This window comes from Dendronephthya gigantea, unplaced genomic scaffold, assembly GCF_004324835.1.
Source record: "Dendronephthya gigantea isolate DGI-Jeju-01 unplaced genomic scaffold, DenGig_1.0 000041F, whole genome shotgun sequence".
Taxonomy (NCBI): Eukaryota; Metazoa; Cnidaria; class Anthozoa; order Malacalcyonacea; family Nephtheidae; genus Dendronephthya; species Dendronephthya gigantea.
In genome coordinates, this window is record NW_021163051.1 from 1,316,675 (window position 1) to 1,337,194 (window position 20,520).

The 20,520-nt window shown below is 36.6% G+C and overlaps 1 protein-coding gene across 1 annotated transcript; it reads right to left on the bottom strand.

The window, feature by feature from the left end:
• Positions 1-12,457: 12,457 nt before the first annotated feature.
• On the bottom strand, positions 12,458-15,407 carry LOC114526805. Its single transcript, XM_028548319.1, has 2 exons — positions 14,248-15,407; positions 12,458-12,541 (listed from the first exon to the last, which is right to left on the bottom strand). Exon 1 carries the CDS (start codon positions 15,381-15,383, stop codon positions 14,268-14,270), a length of 1,116 nt encoding a protein of 371 aa, XP_028404120.1. The 5' UTR covers positions 15,384-15,407; the 3' UTR covers positions 12,458-12,541; positions 14,248-14,267.
• Positions 15,408-20,520: the final 5,113 nt, after the last annotated feature.

The following is a 20,520-nucleotide window of genomic DNA, read 5'->3' on the forward strand; positions in this document are numbered from 1 at the left end:
TTGCCTCAAATCAACATCCAACCGCCATGCCAAACATTAGAGACTGCTCGCGAACACGACTCTGCTCACAAGCAACGCGCAAAAGAGTACGCAGACAAGACCCAACACGCCGTCCCCTCTATGATAAAGGAGGGAGATATCGTATTTTTGAAAGAATTAAACAAGAACAAGTTGTCCTCGACGTATGATCCCCAACCATACACAGTAATAAAGAAGAAAGGCACGAGCGTAATAATAAAACGCGGAAATGAACCGTGCATCATGCGGAATGTGTCGTTCGTCCGAAAGATAGTCAAAACGCAGAACGGAGGTAGTGAAGAAGCTCCAAAGAATCAAAACTGCGAAAGTCATCGCGAAGAAGCGACAGAGAGACGGCCGTCGAGAGAACGGCGTGTACCCGGGCGGTTGAAAGATTTTGTACTTACTTTTTCCTAGTTAGGAACAATGGAAAGACATGGTTTCATAAACAATTTTTGTTGATAAACTCGACCTTTTTTTATACTAAATGGGGGAGGGATATAGTGTTTGTGCTGTTAAGGTTATTCTAACAATAGTATATAAGTTGAAGTTATGGACGGTGAGGGACACCTATGGATAAGGGATGAAGGGAGAACGCATGGGAGTTGGGGGAGAGAAGGGAAGAAAAAGAAAAGCATGGTAGTATAAGTCAGAGTGAAAATATATCTTTTATTGTTTTATATTATTGGTTATTAACGATACTATATCTACTGTATCTGTCAATGCCTCTAGTTAACCCTAGTACCCTACTACAGTAGCTAGCAATGTGCCCTACTTTAGTATTTACTCTTATGCCATACGATTTTGCTATTCAGTGGTAGGTTACTGCCAGTAAATGGGTTAATATTGTGTCTATATATACAACATGGACAGGCATGACATGGTATACATGTAAGTTATTATTATAGTTTAAATGCAAATTCATCTACTTTAGCTTTTAATTAAACAGTTTGAGATAAAGATTTAATACAAATAATCAGCTATCATGGACTCAAAATACACAAAATACAAATAAAATACAAATTCAAAGCTGAACTTACCATCAGTGCATGGGCCCATCCACAATAATGAAAATATCTAATCTAATCTACAATGTCGCAATGTCTAATCTACCAGAACGCACGTTCATCGTGTGAAGTAACCTTAAATAGTTTTTTCTTGGGGCAAAAACTATGCCTCAGAAGTCACAAAATAATTTGAAGCAAGTCAAAAATCAACTCCTGAAAAAACTGTTTTTCATTGTTTAGCATTGCAAAATCTTTTTCATATTTAAAATCTAAGCTTTAGAAGTATTTGAAATATAAAACTCAAAACAAAAACTGTTGAAACATCAAAATTTTAGGGAAATCTGGCTTTTGAATATTCATTACCCAAAAATAACCGAAAAAAAGTTTTAAAAATCAGACATATGTGGAAATTGTGTTGTTAAATTATTTTTTAATGGATATTTCCATTATCATTTAAATAAAAATAAAACCCTATATATTAATCTAAATGTTTCCCAAATTTCAAATTCTCTTTTGTTGGTTCTTTGTTTGGTTTTTGATGTCTTTCTTTTTTCTCAAATAGTACCAGATTAGACCTGCATATATATATATATATATATATATATATATATATATATATATATATATATATATATATATATATTGAATAAAACAGATTTACCGGCGTGTTTGATAATTGAGATATGTTCGTCAGTGATGTTAACGATTGTTTTAGCCCAAGCAATGGATTTATCAAAGAGTTCTTTGCTGATGCAAGGGTAGTAGTCGACGATATCAAAGGAAGCGAAATTGTATTCTGATTTGATTTGTGATTTGTGTTCGGCATTTGAGGTTCGATTCAAAGTTTTCTTTATGTTCTTTCAGTTCACTGTTGATATCATCTGTTATCTCGCTGTATGATAGTTTATAGGATTTTTTATATTCTCGGTTAACAGCTTATTGTATTCATTTGGTGAAATTTTGTAGATGTTCTTTGTTTTGTCGGCGAATACGTATACGTTTTTTGAGGATTTGATGTTTCTTAAATCTTTTTCTATCGTGTTGAGGAATGGTTCGTTGACTTTTCGGAAGGATATGTTTTGAACCAGCTTCACCAGATCATCTTCAAAGGGTCTTAACTCACTCACGGGTGGAGCATTTTTATTTGACGGTAGATCGTGAAAGTTCTTGTCCGTTATTTTCTCACCTTTCAAGAAAAAATGTGCTTTCCATTGTATTCTTTGTGCGACACTTTCCACTTTATGTATCAACGTTCTTTGATACTGATTTTGCATTGGCAATCCGATGTTCTTTAATGAGTAGTTGAACCGTATTTTATTCATTTAACAAATTATAATTTATTCTCCTTACGAAGAGTGCACAACTGTTTCCAGGTGCTTTTCAATAGAAATTATAATGTAGTATTGTAGTCTTCAAGAACGGAAAGTGCTCAATACAAGACAATTTTGTAGAGCATTTAATTTAATGCTTTCATTAAAATTTTTTAAAATGAATAAGTTGCTACTTCATGTTTCATGCAACAAACAATCATCAGGCAACTAATTTATTCGTTTAAGATGTCACATATTACTACTTGCGCTATATTTGCTCAGGCATGTTCGTTTAAACTGTCCAGCGTGGAACTTGCGCACGTGGACACATTTCATGAAAAGTTCACTTTTTTTGTTTAAGATCGACTTAGAATTACAATTACGTAGTATTTGCAATTTCTCTTTTAAACATAAATTACAGGATTTTCCTCCAGCTTTGATTAAATTTACTAGGGATGCGATGGACCACTTAATATTATATTGTTTTTCATTTTGCTTCAATCTCCAAACATGCTTAGAAAGTGCCGTTTGCTTTTCGTATCTAATGTCGTGGAATGACCTCTGTGATTTCTGTATCTTTCTTTAAATGTTGTCACTGTCATACCAATGTACGTTTTGGTATCCTTGGAGTCTTTGGTTATATATATATATATATATATATAATTATATATATATATTATATATATATATATGTATATATAACCAAAGACTCCAAGGATATATATATATATATATATATATATAATATATATATATATCCTATATCCTATATATATATATATATATATATATATATATATATATATATATATATATATATAACCGAAGATATATAACCGAAGATATATAACCGAAGATATATATATATATATATATATATATATATATTATATATATATATAATCTCGGTAAAGCCCAATACACTGAATTTAACTAATGGGAAATACACACCCTCCAGGAAACCAAACAATGAAGCATTGTTTCTCAACAGCCGACAAATGTATCTCAGCACTTTCTTCCGACAAGCAATCCTTTGATGAATGTAAACCTTTCTACGAAAACGCACTTGGGTTGAGCAATTACAACATTCACCTCCAATATTCGTCCTGTCTGCCCTCTCCACCATCCATGAAACGCAAGTGTTAAAGAAACATCATTTGGTTTAACCCCCCATTTAGCAAATCAGTGAAAATAAATTTGTTCAAAGAAAGATACCGTAACCACAATAAGTTGATTAACAACGAGGAGTATAAAAAGGAGACGGTACTCTCAAAGTATATCTGGGGATTGAAAAGAGACAATACGAAGTTCAAATTGAAGTGGTCAATTCTGCGTCATGCTTATTCCCACAAACATGGTGGAAAGCGTTGTAATCTCTGCAGTGAAAAAAAACTTTGCCTAATGAAAGCTGATGAGCATATACTTTTAAACAAAAGATCAGAACTATATGCTAATTGCCACCATTGCAATAAATTTATGCTGGAAATTTCAAACGCACACGTAAACATTAACAGTGTGCTTGAGCCAACCGTTAATCACACAATCCAATTAAATTCATTTTAAGACTTAATTTCATTTACTTAATTTGCTCTACTATAACATCTTATGGTATTGAGCACTCTTTTGTCTTTTCGAACAACAAGATTATACTTTTGCATAAATGTTCCCCGATACAGTTAATGAGTTCTATTGTATGTCTATGTAGTCTCTAAACCATGTATATTTTATCAACTGTGGTTGGGGTGGGTAAAAAGGGATTAAAATGTAAGGGTGAGGAATTCAGCTGCCTTTGCTATTAATTTATTATTCTTTTGAAACTGAAATTGAATTTCCAAGGTGGCACAAATACTGACTGGAAAGAATGCAGCTCATGCTTAAAGGCACCAATTTCCTTTGCTTTGAATGCAATTTCATCAGCTGTGTTGGTCACCTTGGTTCACTGGCATAGAAACTGCCCTTAGATGTTTGATACTGTATGCCAACACTTGGCCGCATTTGTTGAATACCCAGTTGAGAACTTCCACACTGTGTTAAGATAGACCAAGGTGACCGACACAGCTGATGAAATTGCATCCAACGCAAATTGATGCCTGCCAATTTCAGTTTCAAAAGAATAATAAATTAATAGCAAAGGCAGCTGAATTCCTCACCCTCAAGTTTGAAACCCTTTTTACCCACCGCAACCACAGTTGATAAAATATATATGGTTTAGAGACTACATAGAAGTACAATAGAACTCATTAACTGTTTTGGGGAACATTTATGCAAAAAATTGTTCCCTCTTCGTCACATGTCCATTGTATTTTGAACAAATAAACCGATAGTAAGGTCTGAATTAACATGTTGTTAAATCACGGTTAAGGAGTTAAGCCAAGCCATTGCTATTGGTTAACTGGGCAAAAATACAATAGACTGTGATGGATAAGGAACCATTATTTGCATAAACCTGGACAATTACATAAATAATTAGTTGTATTGTACTTCCATCTAGTCTCCAAACAATGTATATTCTAATAAATGTGCCCCACCATGGCAGTTTAACAACCTTAAGCCCAAAGACAACCCAAACACACCACTAAGTGGAAACTTCCTAACCTGTTTGGTGAGAGGATTATCACCAATCAAGTGCTTCCACTAGGGTTCAAACCAGTGGAAACCCCACCAAACCCATGCAGGTATATAGAATACAAAAATGATGGGGAGGGGTTTTTGTTTCAGTGGAACACAGTTGCATTTAGTGAGAATACTGCCGCCAACAGTAATGCAATGCTTGTAAAGATCTTTAATTTCAAAAGAGGCAGCAAATTCCCGACTTCAAAGAACGAACTGGTATACTTATTGACACAACACAGTTTGAGCCAGTCAATTATTTTTATATTTTCTTTCCTCATGAAGCATACACCTTGATAGCCACAGAGACCAACAGGTATGTCTATCAATTTTTTTGCACCCCAGTTGATTTTTTGCTGTCTTCACATTTTCATTCCTGAAGCATATTAGCTTACAACCACTAACTTTGGTCATGCCAAGAAATAAGTTTGAATTATCACAAACCTTTTTACATTTCCATGATGTTTCCAATGAAGTTTGAAGGGGTCAAAAAAGCTACAACCTGTTATTTAAAATCCAGCCATTGTTGGATATTTGTGATCTCATCTATGAAAAAGTATACCAACCCAAAAAAGCTCTTGCAGTTGATGAAAATATGATCAAGTTAAAAGGGTGCATATTTTTCCGACAGTATTTACCAAAAAACCCAACAAAATGGGATATCAAAGCATTTGTTTTGTGTAAATCAGATACTGGATATTGTCTGAAGTCGCACATTTATACAGGCAGAGCGCCAGTAATCAATAAAGACAAACCTGACACTAAACAAGTATCGCAAAAGGCAATAAGGCCTTTCAAAGTTCACCCAAAAATTTGTTAACAGAACATGTCGTGCTAAATTTGCTCAATAGTTATGAAAACAAAGGCCACATTGTTTATATATATATATATATATATATATATATATATATATATATATATATATATATATATATATATATATATATTTATATATTGCCCAACGTTTTGATCAAAAGTTGAAGCTCTTGGTAAGACAGCAAACGACGCTGCATTTTCTCCTGCAATCAGCGTTGATGAGGCAATTGTAGCAACGAAGAGAATGACCCCGAAGATGATGACGACTATGACTACAACGATACAGAAAGCAAACACAATTAAACAAAAATAACAATTTGTTGGAGAAAATAACCCCTTGGGCAAAGGTCTGACTGACTCTGACACTCTGTTGCTTTATAGTTTCCTTTTCCAAGAAGCCAACCGGATATGAGTCATGTGATATTTATTAATAACACTACACTTGTAACTCTGACGTGTCCGACGAGATAGGTATTACTGTGTAACACAGAATAGGGTCTTTACTACACAATAGTGGAAGGAAAAAAGTACAGAATTTATGTCTGACAAAGTATTTCATATGCATTTTAAAAATAGGCTATTAGGGTGTATGCTAACATAAATATTTTGTATTGTGGATCGAATTTAAAAAATCCCCACAAGGAAATTAAAGAAAAAGTCACGCTTTGTCACAATTTTTTAGTTTTGAAGTGAAAAGTTTAATATAGAATGGCACAGAGGGCTTAGAACATGGTGTTATTTTCCCACTTTTGAATTTCGCGCTTTCTGATTGGTCAAGAACAAAAAATGTAAACAAATGTACTGATTGGCTAGCATTATTCACCCTTGTTTATCTTTCAACAGATAGGGTAAAATATTGCAACACAGTAACTACCTCAATTTTTTTTCAAGTCTTGAGTATCTGTCAATTGCTCCATTAATAACAAATCTCTATCGTATTAGTTTGTGGTCAATGTCCACATGCCAGAGTAAGTTTAGTGCTCTGACCTGATTCACCTGCTTCTCAGAAATGAAAGTTTTCTATCTCAACAAAAACGTTTTGTGCGCTTTCCAAAACAGAACATAAATCCGATATATTGTGTTTCTATAGAATAAAATACGCTGAATTAAAATCTGGAAAGTTCCCATGGTTTACTGCTGCAGTTTCTTTGCAATTTATGATAAAAATCGTTGAATCTACAGGATTTTGCAATAATATTCCTAAAAAATGCATCACCCACAAGTCGTAATCGGAGATAGGTTATCTCCAAACGCACTGCTTCATTAACTTCAAATTTCACTTCCAGCACATTTTAAGATATGTGATTTTATAGACAAATAAACAAGTCTCCTCATCACCAAACTTAAGCCTTCTCTTAATGTTCAAGGCAACTCTATCCCTCTCAATTTATTTTAGTCTTTACTTCGTATTGTCATCATGTCGTGACGTCTCTGTCCCTTGTCCTCTCATGTACCGCTTGTTCTTACGTTGTCCTTGTTATCACCTTTTGTAAATTGATACCTTGTAAATATATTACTAGTCTACATATTCAAATTATCATGTAATTTATCATTTAGTTTGAAGATGTCTTAAGACTAAACGTTACTACCAAATATATTTTTATTATTCTCAAATGGTTTGATTGTCTCTTATGGCTTTACTGAAAGCACTATGTTGGGCTTTAATATTTATACTTCGAATACACTTCCCGCCCGGCACGTCTCTGGCAACGATAACAAATAAACAAGTTAATGGTTCAGTTCATTGATTCAGCTAACAGTATATATGACAATATAAATTTTAAGGTAAACAAACAGTTGTATAATAATACATCTTTGCTCAGTATTAAAATGTTTCAGCACTTATGTCTGATATATCTGCTACGCTGTTGTAAAAACTAAACAATATACAGTGCATGTAATAGTACTTGTGCACATGAACTAGTACACTGACTATATTCAGCTAACAATCAGTTTTGTTAAATTTCAATGTGTTTTACAGAGAATATTTATATTAAACAGGGCAAATAAACTCTCAAACTGCTGTAACATTTGCAGCTAGTAATACCTATTTTATTAATTTTATACAATTTATACCAGATTCTAATCATCATAATCATCGCCTTCTTTCTCATATTCTATCAGCTACTATAGTATCAGCTTCATCATAATTGCATTCTAATTCTGAAATCTCTTCAGCAACAACACCAGCATCGCCAGCTGAATTAATTTTAATGCATTTCTCCTGTTTGATGACAAAAAATCCCACTAATCCCAACCTGGAAAGAGGAGCCTTTTTCCACTCCTCTACAAGAAAGTCAACTAGTCTCTCCTTATTGATTCCCACATTCATGAATTTCTTCCACTGTCTTGGTATTCTCTGTTGCCCACCTAGTATTGAGAACACATTTGTACCAGACGCAGCTCTGCTTGTTCTTTCAACATTTTTTATACTGATCTGAGGGTACCTGTCTGTAACAAAGTCCACACGTTGAGATTTGTTGAAAACAGCAATAGCAATTATCTTCTTCAGTAGTAATTCAGCCAGTTGCCCAAAATTTTCTGGGATGTCTTTGGTTTTCAATGCTTGCAGCAAGGCCATACCATCGATCATTGTGGCACTGTTTTGTGGAATCACTTCGCAATGGCACACAATGGCTTATCAGCCGTCTCTTGACAACCTCTTCACAGAAATACTCGTATGATTTCTCATAAACATTTCCAACTTTTTCATCAGTTTGCTTGTAATTTAAAAAATTTGTGTACCCAGCATAACTTTTCTTGTGGTAGCATGCCTCAATTGCCACACAGTCTCTGTCCCTAATGTGGATTAAAATGGACTCATCTTTTTTTTTCTCTGCTGCTAGTTGTAATTTACCTGCATCAAATGTCTGGCTTTGAGTCAATTTTTGAATTGTTCTTTTCTTGGTTACCTGGAAAAGTTACAGAAAGATGTTTTAACAACCCATTAAGTATTAGCGCTCTCTCTTTGACAATTAATTGACCAAAGTAGGATGCATTAGGGTTAACTCATTAAGTGCTATTGCTCCCCCTTTGAGTAAAATAATCTGGTATTAGGTGGAGTATACTAAAGTAGGACACATCAGGGCGCCTACCATGGTTCATTTAGTGCACTCTTATGTTAATAAACATTTTCTTCACTAACCGGGCAAGTGTATGTCAGTTCTTCTTTCTTGCATATTAAACACACTCTTGGTAAGACATGGGTGGATTTAGATCCAGCTGCAGCAGCTCATGAAAGTCTACCTCATGTCGTTGTGTATTCGTCTGAGTCAACCTTGGTTTTTTTCGCCGCAGGTTCGCTGATTTTGCTTTTGCCTGGTAAAGCTTTAGCGGAACGCTGTGCTCTTTCAATTTTAGTCTTGTCTGTAAACCTTTGGAAACAGTCGAGGTGATATTGCAAGCAATGCTGGGGAATTGTTTCATCGCTAGAGAATTTTTCTTTGTCGAGGTCTGTAAAGTACTCTAAAGAGTTTACTGCTACCTCATTTTGAGTGCCAGTTACGTCAACCATGTTCCAGCAACGTATAAATTTCAAAAGCAACACAGCAGTAAATTGTCGAAAGATTTCATTTGAAATATCACCAAAATGAATAACACATGAGGCTGCATCTTCCTCCATACTTGATTATTTCTCATGCAATGGTTCATTGTTTACAACCAAGACAATTCACATATCTCAAAATGTGCTGGAAGTTAAATTTTGTTAATGAAGCAGTGCATTCGGGGATAACCTATCTCCGATTACAACTAGTGGGTGATGCATTTTTAGGAATCTTATTGCAAAATCCTGTAGATTCAACGATTTTTATCATAAATTGCGAAGAAACTGCAGCAGTAAACCATGGGAACTTTCCGGATTTTAATTCAGTGTATTTTATTCTATAGAAACACATAGTTTTTTTTAGTTTAATGAGGTTTGCAACGAAACTGACACTTTTTGCCCATTAGACGACAGCTTACAAGTCATCAGTTAAATAAAACTGGTTAATGTATTTATTAGAGCAGTGGCAGTGACCTGAACCAGTAAACTGACAGGTTTCACAAATGCATATTCCAATATATTTTTGTGAATGTAAATTCTACTTTTTTGAGAATGCAAATCACTAACCTATAATATTCCTAGTTGACTCCATAGGTTTTGATTCACTGTCAAGGTTCACTTTATTTGTCACTGTGCTTCCTTTGTTAAAATCTATCTTGCTTTCCTTTGAATTGCTTTCTTCAGGACTTGAAATGTCCTTATCTCTCTTCAACAGGCAATGAAAAAAAGCATTTCTTTATCTTAAAACTTCCTGTAGCCAACACACAGTCGACTTCGTTTATCCTTTTTCATCATCCATGTATCAGAATCACAGCAGCTCATGGATACTGAGACTCGTTTTCATTTGCAATGTGGATCATAACAAAGCCTGCTATGTGAGGTGAGGGTTTTTCTCCAAACATAACTCTTTTAAGCGCATAAACCTTTGGATCGTGACTTTCATCCAAGTCTCTCCATAAATAATGATGGACAAGCATCTTTTGGAAGAAGGATTTGCAAATATATCTTAGAAATATCTCTGACAAGGCCAAGGAGAGCAAGCGTAATAACACTCCAAGCAGATTTCCAAGCAGGTGCTCTTGGAACCAAGACCTGAAATTTTGCATTTTGTGTCTCCAGTAACATGCATTAACTAAAGGTATAACGATACATGCATTCCAGTCATTTACTTAAATCGACAAATCAAACTAAACTTAAAAACATAAACACTAATGAAACTACAAATATGCATACAAACCATTATATTTCAGTACCTGAAGGGTGGATCCCTGTAGGACTTTCTCTACTAGTCTTTGCAAATATACTTTCCATTCTGTCTTGTACTTTTCTAGATGTTTAACTGATTAACAGTCACTAATACAGTATCTTTAATGAACTTAGTAACTAACATTACTTAGATATATTAGATTAAAATGAATTTGAATCAGATCCTCCAAAGGAAAAATATCAAAATACTAATGACATTATATTTTTGAAGTCAGTTTGCATTTGTGTGAGATAATTTTATACTTTCCCACGGCAAATATATAAAAGTATAATAATCTTTTTCTTATCCTGCATCCTTGTGAGGTTGACATCAGTTGTAGAAGGTCTTCCAGTAAATGCAACTGTTGCATGTTTGGGATCTGAAAATCCACTTTTCTTTGGCTTGTATGAGTGAATTAAAAATTAAACGAGACTTACCTGTAAGGTGAAGTTTGATTGTGATTCTACGAAGTCATTGGTCTGGAGCTAAGGAGTCAGGTGAGAGCGCGCGCGATCCACGAGGTTCATTCTTCAAAGATAGCAAGTGATCATATATACTTAGGGAAGGGAACACCTCATGCTACAACCTCATAAGGGGGGGCACCTGACTCCTTAGCTCCAGACCAATGACTTCGTAGAATCACAATCAAACTTCACCTTACAGGTAAGTCTCGTTTAATTTTTAATTCTACTTCACCATTGGTCTAAGTCGCTAAGGAGTCACGTGAGACTTCAAAGCTATATGATCACGAGTAAACCACAACAACAAATGTAATTATTACCGTATAACTTACAGAAAATTACTTGCTAAGAGAGTCCAACAACTCTTTACCATAATTTATGTCCTTGTTAATAGGCAACTGGTAAAACTTTTGGAATGTTTGGTCTGAATGCCACCCAGCACTCTTCATAATAATGTCCAGTGGAATCTGCTTGACAGAAGCAGCTGACGTGGATGCGGACCTTGTACTATGGGCAGCAAAAACCTCTGTATTTATACCAGCATTTGTTAACGTGGTCTTGATCCACCTGCTGACTGTATCCACATGAACTGGACTGTATGGTTTCTGATAGCTGATGAGCAGCTGGTTACTCCCCTGTCTCAATGGCTGTGTTCGTCTAACATACTCAGTTAAATACTTAACAATACATAAACTAGGATCAAGTGCATAAGCCACAAATTCCAAGTGATCTAAATGCCTCCCAGGTTTGGAGGTCTTTTACAATTTATCTAAAACAAAGACACATTTATCTGGGCTAAGTTGCATGCAACTGATTTTCAGTGCATGCAGTGTCTGCCGCCTTTATCCTGACAACAAAGCTAACAAAGTAACAACTTTAAGTGTTAAATCTTTCAAACTCAGTTTATTAGCAGGGTGCAAATTTCCAAGGTACTTCAATACAACTGCAATGTCCCAAGTTACACTATACCGTGGGAGTGAAGGTCGGTTCTCGAAAACTCCTTTCATAATCCTGCGGATCAACGGATGGGTGCCAAATGCCAAGCCATCCGGGAGAATAACATAAGAAGAAAGTGCACTACGTGCTGTGTTAACCGCACTATAACCAATACCAGTGTCATAGATCTCTGCCAAAAAATTCACCCCAATTTCTACAGGAGCTGAAATTGAATCAATTTGTCTTTCACTACAGTATAACTGCCATCGTTTAATGTACGGGTTGTACTGCTTGCGGGTACTTTCTCTCCAAGATTGGAGGACCAACTTGGCAGCTTGCTGTGAAAGACCTCGGTCTGCAAGGAATCCCCCGATACCTGGCATAGCAGTAACACTAGCTTGGGAAAAAGGGGATGAACAAGGCTGGGTTGACTTGGTTGTGTCAATATGTGCCTCCCAACTGGTAACTGAATTGGCTCTCGTATCAGCATTCTCATCACTCTTGGCCACCAAGATTGAGTTGGCCACTTCGGGATAACTAACAGTCCTGTGGCCTTGTCCGATTGAATCTTTTGTAAAACCTTCGGGAGTATGCTGAAAGGTGGAAAGGCATAAAATGAGTATGTTGACCATGAAATGGCAAATGCATTTATGGCACAAGCTTCAGGATCTGGTTTGAATGCAACAAAGGGTTTCAGCTTGTAGTTAAGTCTAGATGCAAATAGGTCTATATTAGGTGAAGCTTGGGCTTTAAAAACTGCCTGTGCAAAAACACTAGGATCAAGGGCCCATTCACTTGAGCCCAGAGCTTGTCGTGACTCTTTATCAGCCAGTGTATTGGTTACACCTGGTATATGTGCAGCAGAAAGCCAAACACCTTTGCTTACACACCAATCCCAGACTAATCTAGAAGCTGAATTGCACTCTCTCGAATGGCTAGTACCCATGTGGTTAATGGCAGCTACTGCAGTAGTATTATCAATGAGCACTCGAACATGCTTATCTTCCACATCACTGCAAAGAGCTTTTAGTGTCATAAGGACTGCTAATATCTCTAAATAATTTATATGGCAGAGTGACTCAGCAGGAGTCCAATGACCCCCTGTGCTAGCGTCTCCACGAACACCACCCCAACCAGTGGTTGAGGCATCAGTCTGCAGCATAAAATCATATTCCCCATGGCACACAACATTAAATGCACTGGGGAGGGAAATTGCCCACCAATGTAAATCTTCAATAGAAGATGGGGATAAAGACATAAGACAATTAAAATTGCCTTTGCTCTCCTTTAAAGCATCGTTCTTATCCATGTCAATAGTTCGATAATGCAGTGGGCCAAACATGACAGCAGGAAAACTTGCTGTCATCATGCCAACAAGAGAGGCAACTTCTTGGATTGTTGAGTTGAGTTTATTCGCTATCTCCAAACAAAGCTTAATCAATCTGTCTGCTTTCTCCTGTGTTAAATAAACTTTCATTTCTACTGAATCTAGAATAAACCCAAGGTAAGTTAAACGTTGAGTTGGAATCAAGACAGATTTCTCAGGATGAGTAATTAAGCCTAGGGAATCAAAGATATGCACAGTGGCTTTGACATTTGCAACACAATCAGCAAAGTCATCACTCTGTAGGTAGGAGTCATCAATATAACCAGATGACTGATGTCCCTGTTGTCTTAACGTGGCATAAACTGGCTTTAATAGTTTGGTGAACATGCGAGGGCAACATGCAAGCCCATTAGGAAAGCATACAAATTTGTAAAGTTGCCCATTCCAAATAAACTTTAAGTACTTTTGATCAGTAGATGAAATAGGTACCGAATAATAGGCATCTTTAAAATCCACTGAAGCCATGAAGCAATGTGGTTTCATCATGTTAATAGCAGATGAAAGGGTATCCATTTTAAAATGGTAATATGCAACATGTTCATTAAATTTTTTAAGGTTTAAAATCATCCTATATGACCCATCTTTCTTAGGAGTAAGAAAAATAGGTGAAATAAATTCCCCAGGTTCAGTATTACTGGGAACAATAACACCTTTTGCAAGCAGGCTATTAATTTCAGAGTCAATAATATGCCTCTCTTTGCTGCTAAACACTTTCTCCCGTGGGTATTGCACCTGAATGGGAAGGGACAAAAGTTCTATGTGTGCCCCTGTCACCATATCTAAAATGAACTCATCAGATGTTAACAATTTCCATTGTTGAACATATGATGATAATCTACCAGCCTTAAAGGTAGAAACCTCAAATTGAAAATATTCTAAAAGGTCAGGTATAAAGGAAACATAATCCTGTACCTGTACTGTAGTAAGTCTGGTTAAGATTTGTTCTTTCTCCACTGCTTCTGTTTGTATGGGGGACGGTCCTGCCTGCCCCCCTGTCTCCCCAAAAAAGAACCCCTAGATTTATTTGTCCAGTGCTCTTTGCCTTTTGCAGGTTGTCTTGGGGAGCCTGAATTGGTCATGGTGTTACCAATTTTATTTGAAGCTTTGATATTGTTGAGTTGAGACTGAAGCTCATCACCAAACAGGAACTCTGTTACAGGTCCATGTGGTGAACAAAGGGTTGCATATTCTTTGTTTAGGGATGGTTTAATGGCCTGCCTTCGGTGCATAGACAATTGATGAGTAGCATGACCAAGCAACGCCAGAGCATCAGCATTCATTGTTAAAAGCTTGCCTATATCAGGACCAGAAGTGCCTGAGGCGGGTTTTGTTAGCAATATTTCAGCTAACTGTGTTAAAGCTGTTCCGGCTTTTACAATGACTCGTTGTATACTGGCTACTTGAAGGTCTTGTCTTGTAGCCGAGCGGTTCAGTTTCATCCATATTTCAGGATTAACCTTCGGGACTGGGAGCTTAGCGCAGTTATTTGGGCGTAAGTACTGCCCCAGCTTTTGTTTAAGCTTTTCTTCGCCTAAAGGCGCCGAGAAACGGTTATTGACAATCTCAGCAAGTTTCTCGGTTATGTCATTAGACGTGTCCTCGTCATCGTTATAGTCACTCGCGATTTGGCTAAGCAAATCCGAGGACTCGACCATCGATTTGGGAGTATCGTCTTTTGGCGCCATAATCGCTCGAAGAACTGCCGAGTCGCTGTATGAGGCAGCATCGCTTTCATCGCCTGTGTGGGGATCATCTTCGATATTTGGGGCAATTCCAGTTTTTTGTTTCTTGTTATGGTGGCTGTCACTACTGGAGTCGTCGCGAACTCTTTTAAGGGACGATCCCAGCGAAGCAACAGAACTGGCCACGGCCGCCATATTCTTGTTCATTTCAGTCATCATTTTCACGAGCTCTTCTTTCGTTATTTCAACTGATTCAGCATCACGTTCCTCGCCAGTACCATCTGGCCCTAACAAAGCATTCTCTTCTGCCGCAGAAATCTCCTCAATCTGATCAGTTTCGGGATATTTTTCGCTATTTTTTGCCATACTAACTCTGAGGAACTTCTCGCCTCAAAGGAAAGTTTGCTATGAACCTCGTGGATCGCGCGCGCTCTCACGTGACTCCTTAGCGACTTAGACCAATGGTGAAGTAGAATCTTGTTTCCTCTTGGCTTGTATGAGTGAATCTTGTTTCCTCTTATAAACCAGCAACCTTGTACCCAGGGTCTTTACTCGTGGGGGGGGCTGGTCATGTGAACCCCCACGCCGGGCTAGAAAAGTGTTAAAATCGGACACATGACAACAGAAGGAGCATCTCTCTAGTCAGTTTGCACAAAGTAGTTGAAGAGTATATTAAAAAGGCAAAAGACAAAGAGTTGGCTGCGAAAATCGGAACTTGAGCGTTCCAGCAAGTGGCAAAAAAAATACTTATTTACAGCTGAGGATGATTGCAAGTTTCGTTTGGCAGAGATTTATCCAATTCTTTTGAGGGAGTTGCTATATTTCACCAAGATTCTTCGTAAAATGAAAACTTCAACCTTGTTGCATCCTTGCCAAAAAAAATACTTATTTACAGCTGAGGATGATTGCAAGTTTCGTTTGGCAGAGATTTATCCAATTCTTTTGAGGGAGTTGCTATATTTCACCAAGATTATTTGTAGAATGAAAACTTCAACCTTGTTGCATCCTTGGCAAATTCGGATTGTCAGAAACTATGGGGCGCCAATACTGACAATATTCACAAGAAATAAAATATCATTCCCATTCACAAAATATGTCGAATATGCATTCGCAAAGCAAAAAATGTCGAACTCACGTCAGTGATTCACGCATTTGCAAAAGGTCGAATTCGCATTCGCACGAAATGTGGAATTGGCATTCGCAAAAAAAGTCAAATTCGCATTCACAAAAAATGTCGAATTGGCATTCACAAAATATGTCGAATTCGCAAAAAATGTCAAATTGGCATTCACACTGTTCGCAAATTAAAATTTCCAGCCAAAAGTTTCCAGCCAAAATATTTCCTGCGCTTTCACAGCATTCATGAATTAAACATGGAGGATAGAATCGTCAACGGGGTTGTAGACCGGTTATTCAATCGAATAAACCAATAATCTGGGTCTCCAAATAACTCTCAGTCTCCACGTGTTTCATTACTGAATCTAGTACAACACATAATTTCAAATAGATAGGTATACCATTGTGTGAGTTTATGAGTTCGGTATACCAGCACTACCAGGAGTAGAAGAAGAGCTACGGAGTCGCTTTAACACTATCAGCCACAATACAATGCAGCAACCCATAACTTCGACCTCACCATTGTCCAACGAACCATCTACTACAAGCCTGGCAACCCGCATGCCTTATAATCCTTCAACATCGTACGAATGTTCAAGGCAATCGGCAACTAGCAGTAGGCGACAAAAGCGTACCATTAATAATGTATCTAAAGAAGAACCAACTGAGAGAGTCATGTATAAAGACTTTATCCTTCTTCCTCTAAACACGATCAATACTCCAAGAGGGAAAGAGAGAAGTAAGCTTGAGAAGGAAGGGTGCATGGTGCATGCTGTGCCACTCAGACAAAGTCAAACAGAAAAAGAAATAAAAAACGTGGTGTATTCAATATTTGCCGATAAGTTAGTTCAAAACACAAATGGGGAGAAAAGGTAAGAATCCGTGCTTTCATTAGGGGCAAGGCCCATACCATTTAATAATTCAAGTTGCCATGTAAAACATCATACTGACGTTTTAGGTGAGTGGGCGTTTCAAAACTACCCAGTTTTCAGTACTGTCGCCTTGTTGTTAAAAATATGTATGCTAGTTTACAAAAATTTCAGATGTACAAATATTTTGTCAACTGTATGTTCCCGGATCATACAAGTGCATACAAGGACAACAGAAAAGATGCGAGGTTTTCATGCCTTGCATTAAGGGGATACTATTTAATTTTAAGATCAGTGGTCTAGGGTTTAAATTTATTAGAGGGAGAATGGGAAATTTTGAGATTCTTACTTGAGATATCAAAAATCATCTTGCAAATTGTGATTTAGGCTTCATATAAGCAATTTAGTTGTTAGCTGTTACTGTATTTGGGTTTAGTGGGAGATTTGTTAAAGCTTCAGGGGGCCAAATAGTTGACCCACAAGTCTTAAACACACAAGTGGAACTACGAGGGTCTAAAACATATTTGTGGCGAAGGAGCGGTGTATGTCAAGCCACTCAGCCTTGACCAGATGATTTCAGATGATGACAGTGTTGATCGGGTAAGGTTTTTCTACTTTGTTTTGGATTTTTAGGGAAAACATTTTATCTCATTGCGGAAATCACTTATTGCTCTTTTTCTAGGATGAAGATATCAGAGGTTATCTATATCCCAACCAGAAAGTAGTACAATCAGTAAATACTAATTAGTAGATAAGTAGTATTTTAGTTTTGACTGATTTATTTATTAATCCTTAGAATTGCATTGCACCATGATATACACCAACATTAGCTTTACTCTGTCTGGTGCCAGATGATTTGGGCACCAGACTGGCAAAATTTTCTGGCACATATCAGAGTACATGAAAAAGTTGCCTTTTAAATAATTAACATTGTTGTTATGCTATAGTGCATGTATATACATACTAGTACTGTGTTAGTACTAGCTGGAATACAGGGGCCGGTTGTTCGAAAGGCATTTGGTTTAAACCGTGGATAAGCAAAATTTCAAAAACACTGTAATAGATCTTGTGAATGATTGAGCTTGCATCTTGTGCATTAAATATGTACTTCCATTGAAAATTAAACTATTTATATAGAAATATTTCAACTCAGTTGTTCAATAAATAGATCATTTTTTTTTCATTTTGAACTTATCCACTGTTTAAGCTAAATGCCTTTCAAACAACCAACCCCAGAATGCTAACTTTGAAGGACTATTCATTCACCTTTTTAAACCTTTGTTAAGGTCAACTTACCCTCCTCAAATGCAAGCAGCTCTGAAGCCTCCTTCAACTCAGCTAGGTTACACCCTTCAAGTACATCCAGCACTGATAGTTTAAGTTCCCCCATCTCTGAAAGTGCAGCTAGCTCAAGTTTTTTACAGCCAGCTACCACGAGTCTAAACAATTGTTCCACAGCCAGCAAGGTACATGTATATACATAACTAAGGTACATAACTGATGCTTTTTAGCTTCATTGTTATTATTGATTTTAATTATTGATGTTTTTTAATTTTAGAGTCAAGGGCCAACTGCAGTAGGAGACATTGGAAATGACGTTCAACCATTTAACATGCCTTCTACTGATACTTCACTGGTAAATATTTGTGTACTCACTTGAATTAAAGTGTAATGTTATGCACATTTCAACTTTTATCATAACCTAAAAACTTGAGAATATCATTGCCCTATTTATGACTCCACAAGACCCATTTGCTTATTGCAAACATAATAATGGCTACATATCAAATTAAAATGTATTTCATTTAGTTCTAATTATTGTTGATAATCAGCAAAATATTTTTCCTTACAGATGGAAAAAGATACTGCAATCATGAAGCTAAAAGAAATATTTCCAGAGAGAGATTTATCCTTCATACTTAATGAATGCAGTACATTCTTTGGTAACAAAATTGACATTGATGAAGCTATATCTGCAATTTTTGATGCTGGCGAAGGTAAACACAACGATTAGCTCTGAGTTGCGTTGCGTTTAGCCAGCGCACAGTGTAGGCACAGGCAACTTCGCCCTTTTTTTTACCTAAAATTAACTCTTTTCATTAGGGGAATGCTGCTTGAACTTCTGATTTTTCTTAACTACCAGCTCTCTCCGTTAGACAGTAAAATTAGTCTGGCAATGTGACTCAGTTGGTTAATTAAAAGAATTTAATTGTACTTTAGATCCACAACAAAAAACACTTGATCAGTTCATTGCAGACCTACGTCCAGATGACTATTTCACTGGACGTCCGCAACACCTGAGCATGGATTGCTTAGGTAAAAATTTCAACCTCCAATGCCTCTCAGTTTACAAAAAACCACATATGTCTTTAACAAGACGCCCTGAAGTAGTGTTCATCAATGAGATTGGTATTGATGCTGGTGCCCCAACCAAAGAGTATTTTTGTGTTGGAATGGCAGCACTGGCAAAGGATCCTATAAGTGCTGGGATGGGAGTTATCCCTTATTTGAGGGTAAAATAGATCATAAACTTCCTATTTTAAATCCCTTCTTGCAGCAGTGTGGTATGTATGTTGCAGTAGAAAAGTTTATAACACAGTATTTTACATGGTGGCCCTGGTCTACATGATTTGTCCACTGTCTTAAAGGAATACCTCATTTCTGGTGAAACACAGCGGGATAGACCGTCCCTGATGACATTCCAGATTCTGAACTATTGGCAGTTATCTGTAAGGTAATTGCCATAATTACTCAAACGTAACTGCTGCTCTCAAATAAATGCTGCACCTTCTCCTATTGATACTGTGTAAATAAATAAGTAAAATAAATGTGATAAATGCAAAGTTGCTCAATTACAAGTATATAATTTCTGATATGTTAAACTTTGCAGATTCAGACAGAAAGTACCAGTTCGACTGACAATTCCCATACTTAGCTGGATATCCATGATCAACTCCTTCTTTCACTTTTGGAATCTGAGTTCCCATATGTGCTTTCACTATCCAATATTGGCCTTGCAGCATGGCATGTAATGTTGCACTTTGTTGTTAATAAACGGCAAAAGCAGATAACCGATATCCGGGAAAATAATCTATATCCGGGATGGCATGGAAACAATATCTCTTTGCTCTTTTTTAAGAAGGCAACCAGCATTTACCAATTAAGTGTTTCCACAGTCTTCTGATCTTTCAGTCTCTGCTGAGCAAATAATATGTTTAATCAATGGTGTTACAGAAGATGTGCAGAAGGCAGAGGCTTTTCATTTCTTTTTGGACTACATAAAGCAACTGAAGACAGCAGAAGGTACATAAAAGTTGACAATATTTTAAAGAGCTATACAGCATAGATTGCATTGCAGTTTGTAGAGATTTCTAAATTTAAATAGAATTTTAACTGTAGATAAGTGCTAGTTTGAATATTAATCAATGAAATGTACCAACCAATTGCACTGAAGGTTGTGCTCTCAACAACAATAACATAATGAAGTAAAAAACTCAGTTTAGCACATTTGGTCTCAT